The sequence below is a fragment of the Hemitrygon akajei genome, chromosome 6 (genome assembly GCF_048418815.1).
Source record: "Hemitrygon akajei chromosome 6, sHemAka1.3, whole genome shotgun sequence".
Taxonomy (NCBI): Eukaryota; Metazoa; Chordata; class Chondrichthyes; order Myliobatiformes; family Dasyatidae; genus Hemitrygon; species Hemitrygon akajei.
In genome coordinates, this window is record NC_133129.1 from 64,900,124 (window position 1) to 64,920,557 (window position 20,434).

Genomic DNA, 20,434 nt, shown 5'->3' on the forward strand with positions numbered 1-20,434 from the left:
GGAACACAGCAGGCCAGGCAGCATTTTGTGTGTGTTGTTGTCCACAGACATAACACTTTGTTAAAGGCACACAAGACCCACATTGCTTCTAAGTTAGAGCTTTGCTCAAGATGACAGATGACCTTAGTCTAGAATGTTGAAGCTCATTTCTCACTGAGCACTCCTGTGCATAGAGTAATAGTTCAAGGAAGACTGGATAGGAGAGATGTGTTTCAATCAGCAGGCACAGCAGAAACATTGGAAGGAGTTGAGGAGAAAGCTGTCCTCACACCCAGAGTTGCTGGCAGTCTGGAACTTGCTGCATTAAGTTTTGTGTAGATTGAAACCCTCAGTATATTGAATGAACTCCAGGGTCATGGGCCAAGTGCTGGGAATTAGGACTAGCTTCAAATTGTTCTTATTTTGGTGATATCAATTTGATGTGCTGAATAGCATTCTGTCACTAAGTTCTGTGACAGAGCTTGTAATTCCGGTGGTGGTTTTGACAACCTCAGGCTGACCCGAAGTGCTTTACAGCCAATGAAATGATCTCTGTTGTAATATGGGAACTACAGCACCTATCTGCACACAGGAAGATCCAAAATGCTGACATGATAATGGGCCAATCACCTCTTTTATTAATGTTGATTTCAAGGCTGAGAGTATGAAAGGATAATAAATAATTATCCTGTTCTTCCAAGTAGGGATCTTTTATATCAACCTGACGTCTCTCTGTGTCTGCTTTCACAAGGCATCCAAAAAACAGCAGCTCCAGTCTCTCAGAACTGCGCTGAAAGTGTCAACCTAGAGTTTCATACTCAGATTTGCGTAGGGAGATGAAGTCATTGCCTTTTGACTTGGAGGTAAAATGGTGACTGACTGAGCTACAGATGGTAGAATGAAACTCCTCAGCCACACTTATAAGATGTTGGTTAACAGTTTGAATTTGCCCATTAGAATTAAACCTGAAAACAAAAATGAGCCATCTTTACTCTTTCAGAGTGGGGCACACTAGAGCATGTGCCTTGAATCTGTCACTTCCCAAGATATCGATGCAGGTGACTTAAAAGTACAAACTCTGTGAATGTCAACTGTATTTGAGAATGATTTTCAACTGTATTTGAGAATGATTTACTGAAAAAAACAGTAACTTGGTCCTTTTCCTAAGACCCATCCGTTCATCACAACTTCTGTGAAAATTATTAGCCAAACATATTGGAGAATCCATTTATATGCATGCTTGAAAATCACTTGTAGACATATATGAGAATAGACAGGATGATATAGCATCTCATCCAATGAGTACCACTTCCAACAGTGTGGCTCTCCCACAGTACTGCATTGCATTGTGGGTCAAGACTTTTGGCCTTACGTTTTGGATTTGAGACTTGAGTTCAGAATCATGTGTTGCAGTGACAAGAATGCCACCTGTCAGGGGAAACTCCCTTGATCTTCCCAAAATAGAACCCTTAGAATCCTTTATATCGCCTCTGAAGGATCAGCATCAGGAAATGTTGATGCTGTAAGTGAACAACAGATTGAAGTTGGATATGTGTCAAATATTTAGCTGCAAACAGAAATTCTTATTGTCCGATGCATTCATTATTTGTTGAGGCTTGGTATTCAGTGAAGCTAGAACTTCGAACTGATGTATTTTTCTTTTTCTACTTGCAGGTCAAGATTATTGAGGGTAGTAGTTGCTTCTGCTGTGAAGACAGCCAGGCAACAAAATGCAGCAGTAAGAAGGAAATATTGATATTATATCCAGTTCTCTCCGTGACATGTGACACTGTTCGCCTTGTGCTTAAGGTATGGTTCACGCATCATCTGCTTGTAAAACTATGGCACGTGGTTGGAAAATCCTTCACTGAGCTCCAGCTTGACCAATTAACAAGCCCGAATCTTTCAGAGCAACTGAATCCAGAAACTGAAAAGCTAAAACACCTGATTGTAGGCATTTCAACCAGGATGACATGGGATGGGATCGACACCTCCCTTGTGGCCTAGACAAGATTGTACATCTATGGAGGAACTGTGACCCCAGAAATCTCTCAGACGAGTAAAGGACTTGAGTAGCTAGACAAAGAGAATAAAGAGACAAGGCTGGTTTCTTACTTGTCTGATCCAATTACTATAAGCACAGACCCACCCGGGGCTGTGTTCTTTAACACCGCCTGTTCTCACCTGTACCTTCACAGACAAATTCATTCAAATCCTAATGTTCACGGATGAAATGACTGCAGTTGGTTTTGTTGTAATTGTGAACTAAGTCAGCAGAGAGACACAGCTGGTAGATATAAAATTATTTATTTGGGACATACACAAGCTGACAGCCTTTGGGGTCATGAGGGAGAGAGACTCCCCTACTCAACATTACAGAACATTTTTATATGTTAAAGAACAAAGGCAACAGGACAGTTTCTATAGTTACAATGCCCTCATAATGCTTCTTTTGACAACTCCTCTGTCTTCCCACCAATGCACCCAAAATGAGTGTTAATTACTATGGTCTCTGAGTCGTATTCATGCAATGGAGTGTTGACTGCATTCATGTATCAGTCAATTGGGTATTTTCTGATCTGCAATTTACTGTTCTGAGCTGTGTTTAAATTCATTCTACAATCCATATTCAGGTTTGGACATGAAGGTTCATTGCTGTTGAGGTTAATACTTGATATATACCCTAATTCCAGAATACGTTCCAAAAGTCTCATTTCTAATAATAATGTTATCCTTCTATCAAAGAGAGCGAGACTGCCTGGCAGCATGGTGTGCTCCTAACACAACGGTGCTTAATGTTATAAAGACAGTAGAAATGAAGATTGATTTCTGCCGACGAGCCCCCTTCCAGCCCGTCCCCCCCAGAAATTAATGGTCAGGCTGTATCTGTAATCAAGTCATTCAAATTCCTAGGGACCACTGTGACTGAGACACTGAACTGGGACAAGCATGTTACGCTCATCTCTAGGAGAGCCCAGCAGAGATTGTTCCTCCTACACCAGCATAGAAAACTTAGCATCTCAGGGTGTATCCTGGTGAGTTTTTACTCAGCCATCATCGTGACCGCTTATAACACTGTTTAGTTTCCTGCCACCTCCTTCCTCTCCAAGTCCAGGTTGTAGTGCGTGGTGAACACAGCAGAGAAGATCATTGGCTGTCTGCTACTGACATTAAAAGAGCTGTCCATTGCCAGAGCAATGAAAAGAGCTGGAAAAATTACTGCTAACTCCTCCCACCCTAGCAGACACCTGTTCACCAAACTGCCAACAGGGAGACTCTCCAAGTCCATCACCAGGACTACACGTCATTCCAAAGCTCCTTTCCTGTAGCTATCCAGCTGTTCAACAAAACTCACACAGGTGTCATACCATAACTGTCCGTACAAAACATCCATCAAATGATGTTTCCTGCTCTCCTTGTTCTGTTGATAATTATTGAGTCTGTTCATATGTTCACATTTATTGAAGTTTGATTATTGACATTTATACATGACCATACTGCCAATCGTTGATTGCTCATGGATGTTTGTGCTAATGTCTTGTAAATTGTTGTTGTTATTGTGTAGTCTGTTATGGTATTGTCCTGCGTTCTATGCTTGGCACCAAATCACAATCCATTCTGGTATGTTTCGTATACTGGCAATGAAGTGATTCTGATTCTGTAACCATGTCATCTGTTGACTGGATGAGGGGATGTGTCAGAATTAGGGCCATGCCATTCAGAAGCAATGTAGGCAAGCATTTTGTAACCCTAAGTAGAGTGGATATCTGGCGTACACTCCTCTAAATAGCTTCTTGAAGCTGGATTGTATGCCCCATGAAGGACAGATTTTCATTTAAATCAGGGGTGTCAAACTCATTTTAGGTCATGGGCCAGATTGAGCAAAATGCAGCTTCATGCGGGCCGGATCAGTCGGACGCGTGCGAACGCAGCTTTCGTTGCCTCCGTTTTTTCAGCCTGCTCTCATGTGTCTCAGTCTCTGCTATAACTACAAAGTGTTTCACTTTACAAATTCCGTTTCTTATGAAGAAGACTGCCGAGCAAGACTGCCGAATAAACACTAAAAACCCTGAAAACCTGGTACCTGAATAAACTCAGCATTAGCCATATCATACGCCATAGGCGCTTCGATTACTGGGGCCAGCTTTAATAGTAATTAGATATTATCTCGCAGGCCAAAGATAATTCCACCGCGGGCTGGATTTGGCCCGCGGGCCTTGAGTTTGACATATATGATTTAAATGGAAGCCTGCTATTTATTTTAACAAATCTCATAGAACTGTGCATCTGCAAACTTATTAACTCATGCTTCCATTTCCTAATCTAACTAATTTATAGAAATCACAAACAGCAGGGGTCCCTGAGAAACACCACTAGGACTTCCAGGCAGAATACACTCCACCTCTTCCACTCTCTGCCTTCTGTGGGCAAGCCAATTCTGAATTCAAGCTGCCAAGTTTCTCTGGACCCTTTCTGAAAGGTCTCAACTTTCTGAGTGAGTCTACAAATCCATATGGGCTGGCCAGTGTTGTAATGGCATCAGTACTGGACTTCAACGTGGGTGGTCCTGAGTTTGAATCTGGCCAGAGCGGTATCTGCGCAAAAGAAAGGCCTAGCAACCTACTTCCATATCAAAACCACGAAAACCTGATGGACAGTTGTCTGCCTTCATCCATTTTTGCCACTTCTTCGGAAAATGTCAATCAGTCTTGTGAGTAATGACAATCTCCTCACAAAGCCATGTTGATTATGCCTAATCAGACCATGCTTCTCCAAATGCTCATAAATCCTGTCTCTAAGAATCCTCTCCAATAGCTTGCCCACTGCTGATATAGGTCTCATTGGTCTATAATTCCTAGGATTAATCCTATTACCTTCCTTGAACAATGGAAGTAACATTTCCCATTATACAGTCTTCTAGTATTGCTCTTGTGGCCAATGAGGATGCGAAGATCATTACCAAAGGTGCAGTAATCTCTTCTCTCGCTTTCCATAGTAACCTGGAGTATATCCTAGCAACACACACAAAACGCTGGAGGAACTTAGCAGGCCAGACAGCAGCTATGGAAAAGAGTAAACAGTTGACATTTCAGGCCGAGGCCCTTCAGCAGTACTGTTGAAGAGTTTCAGCCCGAAATGTAGATTGTTCACTCTTTTCCACAGATGCTGTCTAGTCTGCTGAGTTCCTCCTGCATTTTGTGTGTGTTGCTTGGATTTTCAGCATCTGCAGATTTTCTCTTGTTTGTGACTGGAGTATATCCTGTCCAGCCCTGGGGTCTCGCCTACCCTAATGTTCTTCAATTCTTTTCAATTCAAGTTTAATTGTCAATCAACCAAACAGGGATACTCATGAAGACAGCCAAATGAGACAGTGTTACTAAGGGGTCATGGTGCTAAAACACGTCACCAACAGTTACACACAAGAACACATTTATGGAATAAAAGAATCACAAGCCCCCACACACTACTGCGGCTTAACACATACAAGTTAACAAACCCGTATAGAATATCAGTAAGGTACAGCAACACAGAATATGCATGCATGTAGTCCAGAGCCCCTAGCCTACCAGACCCGATGCCTTACATGTACAGTATTAGTAAAAACACAACCAGACAAATATATATGTATGTAGTTCAGACCACTCAGTCCGATTGAAAGCTTCAGTCAAACACAGCTGAACTGTGTCACCCCCGGTGGAGCGTGATGGCTCGGACGCCTCTCCTCTGGCAGCTAAACAGCAAGTGACCCACAGCTTGAGGCCCGAGTCCATCGAGTGCCGCTACAAAATCTGCAGTCGACCACAAGAGAGCTCGTCAATTGCCGAGTGAGACCCTGGGAAGGCAGCGTCAGCTCTGTTCTGGACGCTGCGCCACATTGCCCCCAGGGGAGTGCCACAGCTTGGTCTCCTCACCGCGACAGCTGCAAGCAGGCGACACCATGGTTTCAGGCCTAGTTCTCAGTCTGACTGAGGCCGGGGAGGACTCCGCCATCTTCCTCTGCTCTCATCCTATAAATCAGCAAATTGAACTTGCGGTGTGCCAGATTAACAATGCCCAAAGGGGTCTTGTGATCGCAAGAAAAGTGACCGTGACGGCCACTCGTGATTTGACTGTAAGACTCCATCGACTCAGGCAGCAGCACGTTGCACAGCTCCTTCATTAACTCCACCAGTGAGCAACTCGTTGATGGTGCAGACCTGCAGTACTTTAAGCTTTTAATGAACGCAGGATCTTGCGAATGTTAGAAGTATGTTGAAGTACAATGATTGCACCTTTTGTTGGCTGCATAGAAGGCACTGTGACCAGTCATGCCACCATCTCACCATCAAAGGTTCTATAAGACCATAAGGTACAGGAGCAGATTTAGGCCATTTGGCCCATCAAGTTGCTCCGCCATTTCATCCTGGCTGATCCAATTTTCCTCTCAGCCCCAATCTCCTGCATTCTCCCCGTAACCTTTTATGCCCTGACCAATCAAGAATCTATCAAACTCTGTCTTAAATATACATAAAGACTCAGCCTCCACTGTTGCCTGTGGCAAAGAATTCCACAAATTCACCGTTCTTTGGCTAAACAAACTCCTTCTCACCTCCGTTCTAAAAGAACATCCCTTTATTTTGAGGCTGTGTCCTCTGGTCTTCGACCCCCCCCCCACCATAGGAAACATCTCTGCATATCCACTCTATCAAGGCCTTTCACCATTCGATAGATTTCAATGAGTTCACCCCTCATTCTTCTGAATTCTAGTGAATACAGCCCAGAGCCGACAAATGCTCTTCATATGACAAGCCGTTCAGTCCTGGAATAATTTTCGTGAATCTCCTTCGATCCTCTCCAGTTTCAGCACATAGTCTCTTTCTTAACCTCGACATGTTCCAGCACATCAGCCTGTTCTACACTGACCTCAGATTCGTCAAGGTTCCTCATTTTGTTTGTATTAAATATTCCACTGTTGCTAGTTGTGCCCCATGAAATTCTAAGCTTTAGAATTCCCTCCTGGACCTCTCCATCTCTGTGTGTGCACAGTATTTTCTAATTTCAGATATTTATTGAAATCTTACAATTGTGATGATACATAAGGTGACTCACTTTAATTCTTCTTTGGAGGTTTGGTTTCAGTCTCTCTTTGGGTTTGTTGTACCTGTATGGTATCCTTATTCTATCCTCCTTCCACGTAACAGTCCAGTGGTGGGGCTGGTACAGGAGCTGCCTCAAAAGTGAGAGACCCGGGGGACATCACGTGATGACGTAGGATCGAGGCGCAGAGACCCAGCCCTCCCGTAAAAAGTTAATAAATTAATGTTTAAATGAAGAAAAGTTAGGCAATACTTTCTAAAAGTTACTTATAAACGACTCCGGACTGTGTCAAGCTATGCCTCAAGGAAGGAAGATGAAGAAAACTAATACCGGGAAGACTACGCAAGTTGGAACAAGAACAAGGCCCACGTCTACCGAGGAACCGCGGTCTCAGGTACATTATATCACCGGCGATACGGAACAGGAGACTGTGGCAACATTGGCCACAGGAAAAGACCACCGTGAGCTCCGCAAACGCGAAGGATGGAGCATGCGCAAACGGGAGCAACAAGAACTACAAAGCCCAGCTACCACTGCAACTGAAAGTGATAGCGAATCGGAGGGAGAGTTAAATCTCTCGGAAGGATCAGCTGAAGGTGGTAAAAGTCCTTCTAGAAATATAGAAAAGACTTTGAGGCAAATAATGCGTAAATTAGACACATTAAAAGTAATTAAAAATAATCAAAAAAGACTCGAAAAAAAAATGACCAAAATGGAGATTATGCTTGATAAAACGACAAAGAGACAGAAAAAAATGGGAAAAAGAATTAAGGACTTGGAAACTACAACAGAAGACATGGTTGAAAGAATGGACAAAATAGAAAAGGAAAATACTGCTTGGACATCAGAAAGAAAACAATTTATGGAAAAAATTGATAAGCTTGAAAATCTCAGTAGACGAAATAATATTAAAATTGTTGGACTTAAAGAAGATATAGAAGGAGAAGATCCAATAAATTTTTTTCAAAACTGGATCCCTAAAAAATTGAAAATGGAAAGAGAAACTCCAATTGAGATTGAAAGGGCGCATAGATCTTTAAGGTCAAGACCTCGAGCTGATCAAAACCCACGATCAATTTTGATAAAATGCTTACGATACCAAGACAAAGAAAAGATCCTGAAGGCCGCTGCCCAATGTGCCAAAAATAGAAACGGGCCACTGATGATAGCAGGGAAACCAGTTCTATTTTATCCTGATATAAGTTACAACCTGTTGAAGAGAAAGAAGGAATTTAACCCAGTGAAAAAAGCCTTATGGGAAAAGGGTTATAAATTTACAATGCGTCATCCAGCAACACTGATAATTTTTTTGGAGGAGGGAAATTTTTTTTTTTCCGATTATCGAAAAGCGGAGGAGTTTGTACAAGAACTTCCATCTATTCGCTAATTACACATAGAGGCTTCCAAACGTAATGGATTAAAGATGAAGATTGACCCAAGGAGCAGAAGGAATGGACATTTATGGATATTATAGAAGAGAAAAGCAAAATTTTAGAAATACTAAATGAGAATAGTATTTTTTTTCTCTTATACATATACTTTTCTATGTTGCGGGGGGGCTGGGAGGCTGTGGATCGGTTACTGCGGGATTCACGTGTGTAATCATGGCGGTTGCCATGACCCGTACAGCAGAGGGGGGTAATGTTGTGATTTTTCTCCACAACATTAGTAGGGGGGTATTTTGGTTTTTTTTTCTTTATATTTTAATTTTTTTCTATCTTTTTGCCTGGATGATTGGTGAGGACGCACATAGCAACATGGAGATTTTTATAAAGATTTCCCAGGATACCACAAAAGTGGAAAGATTAGGTATTATTATAGATTGGAGTAATATAATAATAAAAAATAATGACTAATCTACTAAATTTTTTAAGTTTTAATGTTAATGGGCTTAATGGGCCAGTAAAAAGAAAAAGGATTTTAACATATATTAAAAAAATGAGAACTCCGTGGGGCATGTGGGGATCTTCCAACATCCAGGCATTCCCTTTTATTTTCTTTCTTATTTCTTTAATAGGGATGTTAGGGGGGAGGGGTTAAGGGGAGGGGGGCTGGGTAACACTTTTTTTTATACACATTTATTCTGTAACTATTTGAAAACAATAAAAAAATATATTAAAAAAAAAAAAAAAAAAAAAAGTGAGAGACCCAGCCAGGTTCAATCCTGACCTTGGGTATTGCCTGAGTAGAGTTTTCACATCCTCTCTTCCAGACATTCCACTTCCCTTCCACATGCCAAAAATGTGCAGATTGGCAGACTAACTGACTGCTGTAAATCGTCCCCGGTGTGTGGGTGAGTTATGGAATCTGGGAGGAGTCTATGAGAATGAGTAACGGAATTAATGTGAGATTAGAATAAATGGTCAACATGAACTTGATGGGCCAATAGGACCCTTTGTGTGAGGACCCTGGTGAGGTGCATAAAGTGCTGAACCTTAGTCAGAGTAAGCGAGAAGAGCTATGTCCTTAGCAGGGAAGTCAATAACAAGAAGACAAAAAATGTCATTATTCCTGGATTGATTAGAGGATGTTGAGGAAGAAGTTATTGCCCAAAGAGTGGGAGGATCTAGAACTCCCTGTCTGAAAGGGTGGAGGAGGTGGAAACTCTCAGTGCACCTAGATGTGTCCTAACCTATGGGGCTATGGACTAGGAGTTAGAATGCACCAGGAAGCTGTCTGGATCAGAGGGGATGAACTATTATGAGAGGTGGGACACACTTGGATTGTTGTCTCTGGCGTATTGGAGGCTGAGGGGAGGCCTTATAGAAGTTTGTAACATTTTGAGAGACATAGACAGGGTAGGAAAAATCTTTTTTACGTCCATTCAGAAATGTCAAAGACGGTTAAGGTGAGAGGAAGGATGTTTAAAGGAGATGTGCTGGCAAGTCTTTGACACTGAGAGTGGTGGGTGCTGAGCCAGGCTGCCAGGACAAGTGGTGGAAGCAGATACGACAGCGGTGTTTAAGACACTGTAAGATAGGCACATGAATTATGCAGAGATGAAGCGATATGGATCACATGCAGGCAGTTTAACTTGGCATTGTGTTTGGCACAGCCATTGTGAGTCAGTCATACAGCCCATTGCTGTGTTGTACCTTTCTGTGTTCAGAATAGGCTAAAGAGATTATTTATTTGCCCAGTTTAATGCTGTAGGCTCAATGGTCACTTCCTGTGCTGTGGAATACCATGTATTATATGATTACACATTCTCATCAGTCCCATTCTGGGAAATGACATTTCTTCTGAACTCCAGGATATATCTCATTGTCAAGGCCACACAGGAAGAGACTGATTTATGCCAGGAAGGACTAAATGGGGCGTTTATATAGTAGGAGGCCTGGGTAAAATAGATAAGAAGGGCAGAGTAGAGTACTTAAATCATTTAAGCTGGTAGAGGTTTTAGAAGGGATTTGGGGAGAAATCTTTTCTTCCAAAGTTTGCTTGGGGCCTGAAGATAACTGCCTGAAAAATTTAATGGAGGTAGCCTCGTGCTTACATTTACAAAGTACTTGCATTTGTTGTCATTTACTCAGCCGTGTACAAAGATCCAGGAAATGGGAAGAGGCTGATGTTGATACTGTGGCCCAAATGATCCTCCTCAGTGCCTTGAATGTGAAAGATCCTTTCACATCATGTTAACTCTCGGTTGCTGCATTAGTATAGCAGGATAAGCAGACTCACTGCCCTAACAAAGTTAGAAACAACTCAGCAGATCAAGCAGCATCCATGAAGGGAAAAAGCAGAATTAACGCTTCAGGGTGGTGACCTTGCACCAATTGTTAACCTGTTTCTCCCTCCACAGATTATATGCTGGTTATTCTCGATAATTTCTCTTTGGATTTCCAGCATCTGCGGTGTTCTGCCTGGGCTCCCATTAATTATTTCTCCCTTTTTTCTCCCCTCAGGACCTCCTCTTTGCCATTTGTGTGCTCAATGCATTGACCACCACAGTATGTGTTGTAGCTGCAGCTTTACAGTATCTCCAGATCTTCACAGGCAGGCGACCTCAGGCGGTGAGCTTAACAAAACCACTTTTGTTTATTTTCAAAATGGCCACTCATCCAAACCTTTTGATGTTGTGCCAGATCAGTGGCACTCTCGTATCTGATTTAGAAGGTTGTGTGCTTTGAGTTCTTTTGCAGAGATGTGAGCAGCCAATCCTCACTGAAACTACCAGTGCGGTACTGAGGGAGTACCCTACTACAGGAGGAGCCATCTTCCCAGTGGGATGTGCTTTTGGGTGGATTTAAGAGATTGTGGGTGGCTGTAAAGATGATACAGCCCTATTTGCCAGGAAAGCAGGGAGGCTTTTTCTGGTTGCATTGCCAATATTTATCCACCTTTAAAACAAATAATTGTATTACAATTATCATTGCTTGAGAATACTTGAGAAGTATGTAACTGGGAACTGTTGTGAAAAACACAATATAAGTAGAGGTCCTTTTCAGTGTGTAGTGTGCGTTAGTCTCGATAGACCATGGATCTGTGCCTTGGAAAGCTTCCAGGGCGCAAGCCTGTGCAGGGTTGTATGGAAGACCGGCAGTTGCCCATGCTGCAAATCTCCCCTCTCCATGCCACCGATGTTTTGTTTTGTTTCGTCACCAAGGGAAGGGTATTAGGACCCATACAGCTTGGCACCGGTGTCGTCGCAGAGCAATGTGTTGTTAAGTGCCTTGCTCAAGGACATACACGCAGCCTCAGCCAAGGCTCGAACTAGTGACCTTCAAATCACTAGATGAACGCCTTAACCACTTGGCCACGCACCAACACCCTTTTCAGTACTGCCCCAAGAAATGATGCAATTCTTTGCATGCGGTGCCACTTGTAGGATATTGACAGACAATATCTTGCAGCAAGGGATGGTTCCTCATTTTAATTTTCTACTCAGTTGTGCTCGTTGTGGGTGAAGGCAGCACTGATTGCCCATCCTAACCTCCTTTGAGAAGGTGGCGCTGAACTACTTTCCCCATTTGCTGCGGTCAGTGTGGTGAAAATTCTCACTGATATGTTGGGATGTAGGTCCAGTGATCATAAAGAAACAGGGACGTTTGGTATTTGTCAGACAGACAGACAGACAGACATACTTTATTGATCCCGAGGGGAAATTGGGTTTCGTTACAGCTGCACCAACCAAGAATAGTGTAGAAATATAGCAATATAAAACCATAAATTATTAAATAAGTAAATCGTGCCAAGTGGAAATAAGTCCAGGATCAGCCTATTGGCTCAGGGTGTCTGACACTCCGAGGGAGGAGTTGCAAAGTTTGATGGCCACAGGCAGGAATGACTTCCTATGATGCTCAGCGTTACATCTCGGGTGGAATGAGTCTCTGGCTGAATGTACTCCTGTGCCTAACCAGTACATTATGGAGTGGATGGGAGACATTGTCCAAGATGGCATGCAACTTGGATAGCATCCTCTTTTCAGACACCACCGTCAGAGAGTCCAGTTCCACCCCACAACTTCAGTGGCCTTACGAATGAGTTTGTTGATTCTGTTGGTGTCTGCTACCCTCAGCCTGCTGCCCCAGCACACAACAGCAAACATGATAGCACTGGTCACCACAGACTCGTAGAACATCCTCAGTATCGTCCGGCAGATGTTAAAGGACCTCAGTCTCCTCAGGAAATAGAGACAGCTCTGACCCTTCTTGCAGACAGCCTCAGTGTTCTTTGACCAGTCCAGTTAATTGTCAATTCCAAGCAAGGATGGTGTGTACCTTAGAGGGGAGCCTGCAGAAGGTGATGTTCTTTTGTACGTAAAGGGGATCTGTGTCCCATTCTCTCTGAGTTGTATGCATATCTCATTGTTCTTTTTGTTCAATGTGTTTTGTCAGATTGAAGCCCCAGTACCCCAAGAAGAGTCGGATGGTACACCCCAGATTCCGGATCTGGATGAATTTGTTCCTCCCATCCCGCCTCCTCCATACTTTTCCACTTTCTGCTCCTACAGTCCCAGGATTAATCCACGGTAAGGAGGGTTGTCCCTTTCCGTCTTTTTAATCCACAGCACTCGGAATGCAACGTGTACCAAACAAAACAGTGAAATGCTGAAATCCATGGCGTTCCAGAGATTTCTAAAGTGTGATCGTCACAGTTGGTAAAAAAACACAATCAAAAAGGCAAATATGTTTTGAGACATGCGAAACTGCAGATGCTAAGTATGGTATATCTGGAGCAACAATCTGTTGGAGGAGCTCTTTGGGTTGAGCAGAGTCTATGGGAGGAAAGGAATTGTGAACATTTCAAGTCAAAACCCTGATCGGGACAAATGGAGCAGATGTTTGTTGCTCCAGGAAAGCATGTTATCTTTTATAATTAGAAAGCTCCAAGATCGAAGAGGAGGAGGAGGTCTTGTTACAGCTGCATGAACTCCTAGGCTATATCCAGGGTACCGTGTACCGCTTCAGATGACATACTCTAATGAGGATATAAAATCTTATAGATTAATTAGAGCACGATGAGGGGTCCGAGAGATAGATGTTGAGGAATGATTACCAAATCTGGGGCATTGGTCTCTGGATTGTAGGTAGTTAGTTTCTTTATCTTTATATGAGTGACTTGGATTGAAAGACAGAGTGTAACCCATCCAGCTTTGATGATGGTAAACGCCAGGTGAGGAAGAGTTATAAAGGTTGAGCAAAAAGACAAGAATAGAGAACGGTTTGATGAAGAATTAGAAATGTTTGTTTCCAGATATATGAGCTCCAGTGAGAGCACATTTAGAATATCCTTCCTGGGTCTGCTCTTCCATATATCTGCCATGTGGGATTACAGTGACCATGTATCAGATTGATTCCTGGGCTGATGGGTTTGATGCATGGGGAGTGTAGGCAATGAGGCTGCCTATTTTCTAGCATTGTAAGAACGAGAAGTGATATCAATGAAATGTGTGCAGATTTGCAGGGTAGATGTTGGACCGAGATCACAGTCTCAATAAAAACTGCTGAGAGGAGAAGATATTTCTTCACCTGGACTGTGGTGAATCTTTGTAATTTTTATCCACAAAGGCTGCGGAAGTTCGGTCAGAGTATATCGAAGAGAGAGGTTGGCAGATTTTTCTGTACTAAGGAATGAAGGAAGAGTCTGTGTTCAGGAAAGTGCTGAGGCCTCTGCTGGTCAGAGTGGACCATGGATGTTGCATCTTAGCCGTCTAGATACGCAAGCCTGGGCCGTACAATATGGAGAGCAAGATGTTGCTCATGTAGCAAACTGCCCCCTCTCCATGCATCTGATGAACCCAACCGATTGGCAGAGACCGATACAGTTTGGTACCAGCAGCATCACAGGAGTTGCCAGTCAGCATTCAACTCAACTTAGGACTGCCAAAGGGACTCCAGCTCCAGAGTTTTCCGTTGGCGTTTACTCCCTAAGCCTTGCTCATCGAGTGGGTATAGCCGCAAGGCAGCAGAGATTTGAGATCAGAGTTTCCCTTCTCCTGAATGAGCTGCCAACCACGGCTGACGAGCCTCCTCTGCCTGAATTCAGGACTGTAGAGTTAAAGAAGCATAGATAGAGTGAATAGCCAGTTCCGTTTTCCCAGAGTGGCAATGGCTACTACAAGAGGGGGTAATTTTCAGATGAGTGGAGGAAAGTGTTGGGTGTATGTCAGAGGTAGGATTTTACACAGAGAGTGGCGCATGTGTGTAACGCACTGCCAGGAGTGGTGGTAGAGGTGGTAGGGAAATTTAAGAGACTCTTGGATAGGCATATGGATGAAAGAAAAATGGAGGACTATGTAGAGGGAAGGGTTAGATCTTTGGAGTAGGTTAAAAGGTCAGCACAACTTTGTGGGCTGAAGGGCTTGTACTGTACTGTGGTGTTCAATGTTCGATCACCAGACTACAGCAAAGTAACAATAGTGGCATTCATTCACTGCCATTCACTTGGTTTTAATAAGAGATTGAAATCTAATGGTCAAATCTGTTATCAGGCTGAGTAATGCTTAAAGACTGTCTGTTCTATTCTTGTTCCAGGATTCTTAGCAATGATGTAATTCCTTTGACGCATATCTACGCCTCCAGGATGAAAGGGATTGAAGTGTTTTGTCCTGTGGAACCCCCTCCCCCTTATGAAGCAGTTGTGAGGGACCAAAATAGTGAGCAGGTATGTTGGAGAAACAGAATGTGTTGGAAAATATTCAAGGCAAGGATGCATATCCGGGAGTAGAGAGTCATTGTGCAGGTTGAAAAGGCCAGAACAAATACGAGCCAAGCATCTGACTTGCTGAATGTTTCCAGCACATTTTTTTTTATTGGATTAAAAACAGAGATTTTTCTGTTGAACTTTGACTAAACCAAGTAGGTTTAGTTCTGGCTGCCACGACCTGAACCATAGGATCTTTGTATTGTTTATATGAGGCACAAGGCCATTCAACCATGTCATTTTACTACAGCAATCCAGTCGCTCTCCCTCTCCTCTTTTTTTAGCACTATATTCACAGTGCAGTGCCTATCCGATTCCCCATGGAGTCCTTAGTTGACTCTGTTTACAAACTGCTTACAGAAGGAGGCCAGTCAGCTGACTAGGTACATGCTGACCAATACCATCAGTCCTGTTTCCCCACTAGCTGTTTCCTGCAACTTGTGCTCTTTCACATGTCCCTCGGCACCACAGTATCTACAGCCTACGGTGAACGTACCTGCACACTTTTGGGATGTGCGAAGGAACTGGAGCACCCACAGAAACTTGTGCAGTGGCAGGGGAAGGGTGTAATCCCTTCATGTGCTCAGGATTGAACCTGATTTCAATGGAATGGTGGGATACCCCCACTTGACAGGTAGAGCTGCAGATGGAAACCGCCATGTATATAAAGGTTTATCCTGGACTCCCACTGCCACTCCTTGAACCTTTAGCCATTTCTCCAAATCTTTGTTGTCTTACCCTTAAACCATCTGATAATAGAAGCACTTTTTCAGTTACCCAAATACTTATCGTTAGGTTTAGGGTCAGTGAGTTGTGGGCATGCTACAGTATGTTGGTGCCAGGAGCGTGGCCAACAGTTGTCCAAGATAACACTCTTTGAAATGCAGGATGAGAATTACAATCTGTTGAGGAAACGTTCTGCATAAATCCTAATCTTTTGTCAACCATAACTGAGCACAGCTTCAGAATATCTCGCACCTTCCACAGGGGCAGCAGAGTGGCTCATCTGTGAAAGCTGCTACCTCATAGTTCCAGTGACCTGAGTTCAATCCTGATCTCGGGTGCTCTCTGTAAGGAGCTTGCGTGTTCTGCACGTGACTCTGCAGCTTTCCTCCATGTGATCCAGATTCCTCCCGCATCCCACAGACGTGCAGGGTGATCAGATGTTTGGCCACTGTGAATTACACCTGGAAGTGGCCACAGCAGCAGATGGGGTGGCAAAGAGGATGCACAGCATGCTTGCTTTCGTTGCTTGGGGCATTGAGTATAAAAATAGGGAAATCATGTTGCAGGTGTATAGAATTTTGGTTAGGCCACAGCTGGATTATTGTGGTTGTCCTATTGCAGGGAGAATGTGGAGGCTTTGGAAAAAGTGCAGAAGAGGTTTACCAGTATGCTGTGTGGATTAGAGAGTATGAGCTATAAGGAGTGCTTGGACAAACCTGGGTTACTTTCTATGGAGCATCAGACCCTGAGGACAGACCTGATAGAAATTTATAAGATTATGAGAGGCATAGAGTAGAAATGTCAACGACTAGAGGATATGCATTGAAGGTAGATGGAGATGTTGCAGGTACCTGGACAGACTGTTAGGGCAGTGGTGCAAGTGGATAGAATAGAGGCATTCAAGAGGCTGGTAGATAGGTGTGTGGATATGGATATGTAGGGATATGGATTTTGTGCAGGCAAAAGAGATTTACTTTAATATGCCATCCTATTCTGCGCAGCCATTCTGGGTCAGAGGGCCTGGTTGTGTGTTGCACTGTTCTTTGTTCAATGTGTAGGTGAATGATTGAATTTGGTGAAAGGGTTGATGGGAACGCAGGGAAAACATTGTGACTCTTGTTTCCGCTTCTGTATCCAGTACTGGGTGGAACACACCCAATGCAGCTGATCAAACAAATAAGAAAAGTATGAAATTCTGTTGCTATTTTATCCTAACAAGGAAAAAGCATTCAATCATGTACTTTGTGAAATGTTGTAATCAAGGAAACATGTCTGTTAATTTCCATACTTCCTACTCCCATAATCAGCAGACTTTACAAATACTGACTGATTTTGCACGTTCGTCCAAAACACTGGGAAAAATGTAGTTTCCTTGGAACTTTACATCTGGCTGGAACACTGACAGGGCCTCAGTCTAAGGTCCCATCTAAAGGTTGCCTCCTCCTGCAGTGGAGCACTCCATTAGTACTGCACAGACTGGATGGTTGCCCAACCCTGTTTAATGGCTAGATAGATTAATGCTTTTGCCTTGGTTAAATTTATTTTGTCATAGGAAGTGGGTGTTGTTGTTAATACTAGCCTTTATTGTCTAACCCTTAATGCCCCCAAAATGGGAAGGAGTTAGAAGTCAATCATATTAGAGTCATAAATGGATCAGACCGTGTAAGGGCAGTAGGTATGTTCCTCTAAATAAGGCATCAGTAAACTTGATTTGCTACAACAATCTGGTGGCGTCCTGATCACTGAGATTCATTTTTTTAAAAATGTTCCTGATTGATTTAATTACATGAATTTAATCTCCCTAGCTGTCATGGAGGGACTCAAATTGTCTCATTGCATCAGTGATTCAGACTGCATCAAATTCCTACAATGGATAGAATTAAGTTTGGTTTATTATTGTCACATGCCCTGAAATGCCAGCTGGTGGTATAGTGGCATTCACACCGGAACTTCGAGGTGAGAGGTCCTTGGTTCGAATCTAGCCAGCTCCTTGTATGCTTTCCATCCATTCTGGGTTCAGTATTGAGCTAGCAGCTTGACGTCAGACAAAAACAAATGCTAAAGAAATGGCAGGGTGGCCTCCCGATGTGCCACAAGGCACGGAAAGGAACAACAACAATGCACCAAAATACAATGGAAGACTTCTGTCTGTGTGCTATTCAGGCAGATCATTCCATGCATAAGTACATAAGTATTAAAAAGAAAAACAGAATGCAAAATCTGTAAGGAGTTTGTATGTCCTCCCCATGACCATGTGGATTTCCTTCAGGAGGTCCGGTTTCCTCCCACAGTAAATTGTCCCGTGATTAAGGATAAGGTTGGGGGATTACTGGGCTGTGCAGCTGGAAGGGTCAGAGGGGCCTGTGCCACGTTATATCCCAATAATTAAAAATAAATAGTGGTGTAGTTACAGAAAAAGTGCAGGGCACGTAGACAAACAAAGTGCAAGGGTCATTATGAGGTAGATTGGGAGATCAAGGGTTTCATCTTTCAGGTTATGACGGTCTGTTCAAGAGCCTACTTACAGTGAGGTAGAAGCTTTCTTTGAGTCTGATGGCGCATGTTCTCCAGCTTTCGAATCTTGTTTTTGTATTTTGTTTTCTCTGTCCATTGGGAGAGGGGAGAAGCAAGAATGATCACAATAAAGAAGTCCTTGATTGTGTTGGCTGCTTTCCTGAAGTAGCAGGAAGCATAGACAGAATTCATGGGGGGAGGGGGAGCGGGAGGGGCTAGCTTGTCTGACAAACTGGGCTACATTAACAAATCTGCAGCAGTTTGCAGTCTTTGGTGGAGCAGTTGCCATTACCATGTTGTAATGTATCAGTTAGGAAAACCACCTTTCACATGTTCCTGGATGGAGAAAGGCATCCTAGAAGTTCAGTATCTTTCCTCCTCTCAATCTGTTTCTATTTAGATATTTATCCAGTTTATTGTGAGTAATTTGTGTTCATATTAAGAAATGTGAGAGGAAGTTTTCAACAACATAATTTTAAAGAACTGTAAGTAAATTTGAGTATGACAGCAAGTTTTGATCTTTGAATCTGCCTAACTTTAGAAGGCAAATAAGGGCCTTCTTTAGTCCGGACATTGAGTTCAATGTCATGTTGCTCAGACCATGTTTGGGATATTGTTCAGGTGGACCAGCGATTGCAAGGATGTCATTAAGCAAGAAAGAGTATCTACAAGATTCAGAAGGATGGTACAAGGACTGGACGACCTGATTTATATGAAGAGGCTGAATAGGCTTGGACTTTTCCTCTGTAGTATGGAAGGCTGAGGAGAGACTGTATGGAGATATATAAAACGATGAGGGGCATAGTTGCATCGAATGGTCACAGTTTTTATTCAGGGTTGTTATTCCACCTGGGACCACTCGACTTGAAGTCCTGGAGCACCAGCCAGCATTTTCCTAGAAGTGAGCCTAAAACTAGAGAGCATAAGTTTAAGGCAAAAGGAAAAATTTAAAAGGGGCAACTTTTCACACAGTGGCTGGTGGATACATGGAATTACTGCCAGAGGGAAAGGGAGAGGCAGGTACAATTATGAAGTGCAAAGGTTGTTGAGAAAGGTACATGGATAAGAAAGGTTTAAAGAGATGGAAATAGAACATAGACCAGTACAGCACAGTACAGGCCGTTTGCCCCTCGATGTTGTGGCAACCTTTTAAACTACTCTGAGGTCAATCTAACGCTTCCCTCCTACATAACCTTTCATTTTTCTATCATCCATGTGCCTATCTAAGAGTTTCTACCACCAGTGCCATGCACCCACCACTCTCTGCATACTATCTTCCAATCACCTTCAAATTATGTTCCCTTGTATTAGCTAATTCTCCCTGGGCAAAAGGTCTCTAGCTATCCACTCCATCTATGCCTCTTATCATCTTCGACAGATCTATCAAGTCATCTCTCATCCTCCTTCGCTCCAAAGAGAGATACCCTCGCTCACTCAGTCTTTCTTCATAAGACATGCCCTCTAATCTGCCACTTCTCTACCCAGCTCCACAACCTACAACAGCCCTCCACAATTTCATCAACCTTTAACGTGGGTCAAATGCAGACAAACGGTGCAGGTTCCAGTAAGCAACTTGGTCAGCCTGGACAAGCTGGGCTGTAAGGCCTGTTTCCAAGCTGTGTAACTATGACTCTCAACTGTCCTGTTTATTTTGGAATCGAGATGATATTTGTAGCTGTCACATGGCCGTGACACTGACACTCAGCCTTGTGTTTAGTCTGGTTGCCACAGCTTCAGGCTCAATAGTCACATCACATTGCCTCAGCGAAACAGGCCAGAAGGCGAGACTCAGTCCAGAGCACTTCCCTTTCACAAGCTGTTAATCTTTTCTCTTTCTGCTCTAATGCGTTTGTCACTGACGAGCTGGTGAGCAGCCTGTAAATGGGATGACTTTGATTTTGGAAAGAGGTGCTGGAGGGGGATGGGCTGTCTGTACTGCCGCAGTTTTACTATTGCATCCCGACAATGCGCCATCTCGGCATTTCATGGGATC

At 43.2% G+C, this 20,434-nt stretch overlaps 1 protein-coding gene across 4 annotated transcripts in view; it reads left to right on the top strand.

Annotated features, from left to right (window-relative positions):
- The window catches only part of fam189a2 (family with sequence similarity 189 member A2), a 112,424-nt gene that overhangs the window by 64,151 nt on the left and 27,839 nt on the right, over positions 1-20,434 (top strand). For 3 of the 4 annotated variants that reach the window (XM_073048516.1, XM_073048513.1, XM_073048514.1), the window contains 4 exons: positions 1,654-1,788; positions 10,962-11,069; positions 12,894-13,027; positions 15,033-15,162. In XM_073048516.1, the coding sequence (XP_072904617.1) occupies positions 1,654-1,788; positions 10,962-11,069; positions 12,894-13,027; positions 15,033-15,162 (507 nt within the window). The remainder of the gene's footprint in view (positions 1-1,653; positions 1,789-10,961; positions 11,070-12,893; positions 13,028-15,032; positions 15,163-20,434) is intronic. The other variant, XM_073048515.1, reaches the window with a different exon arrangement.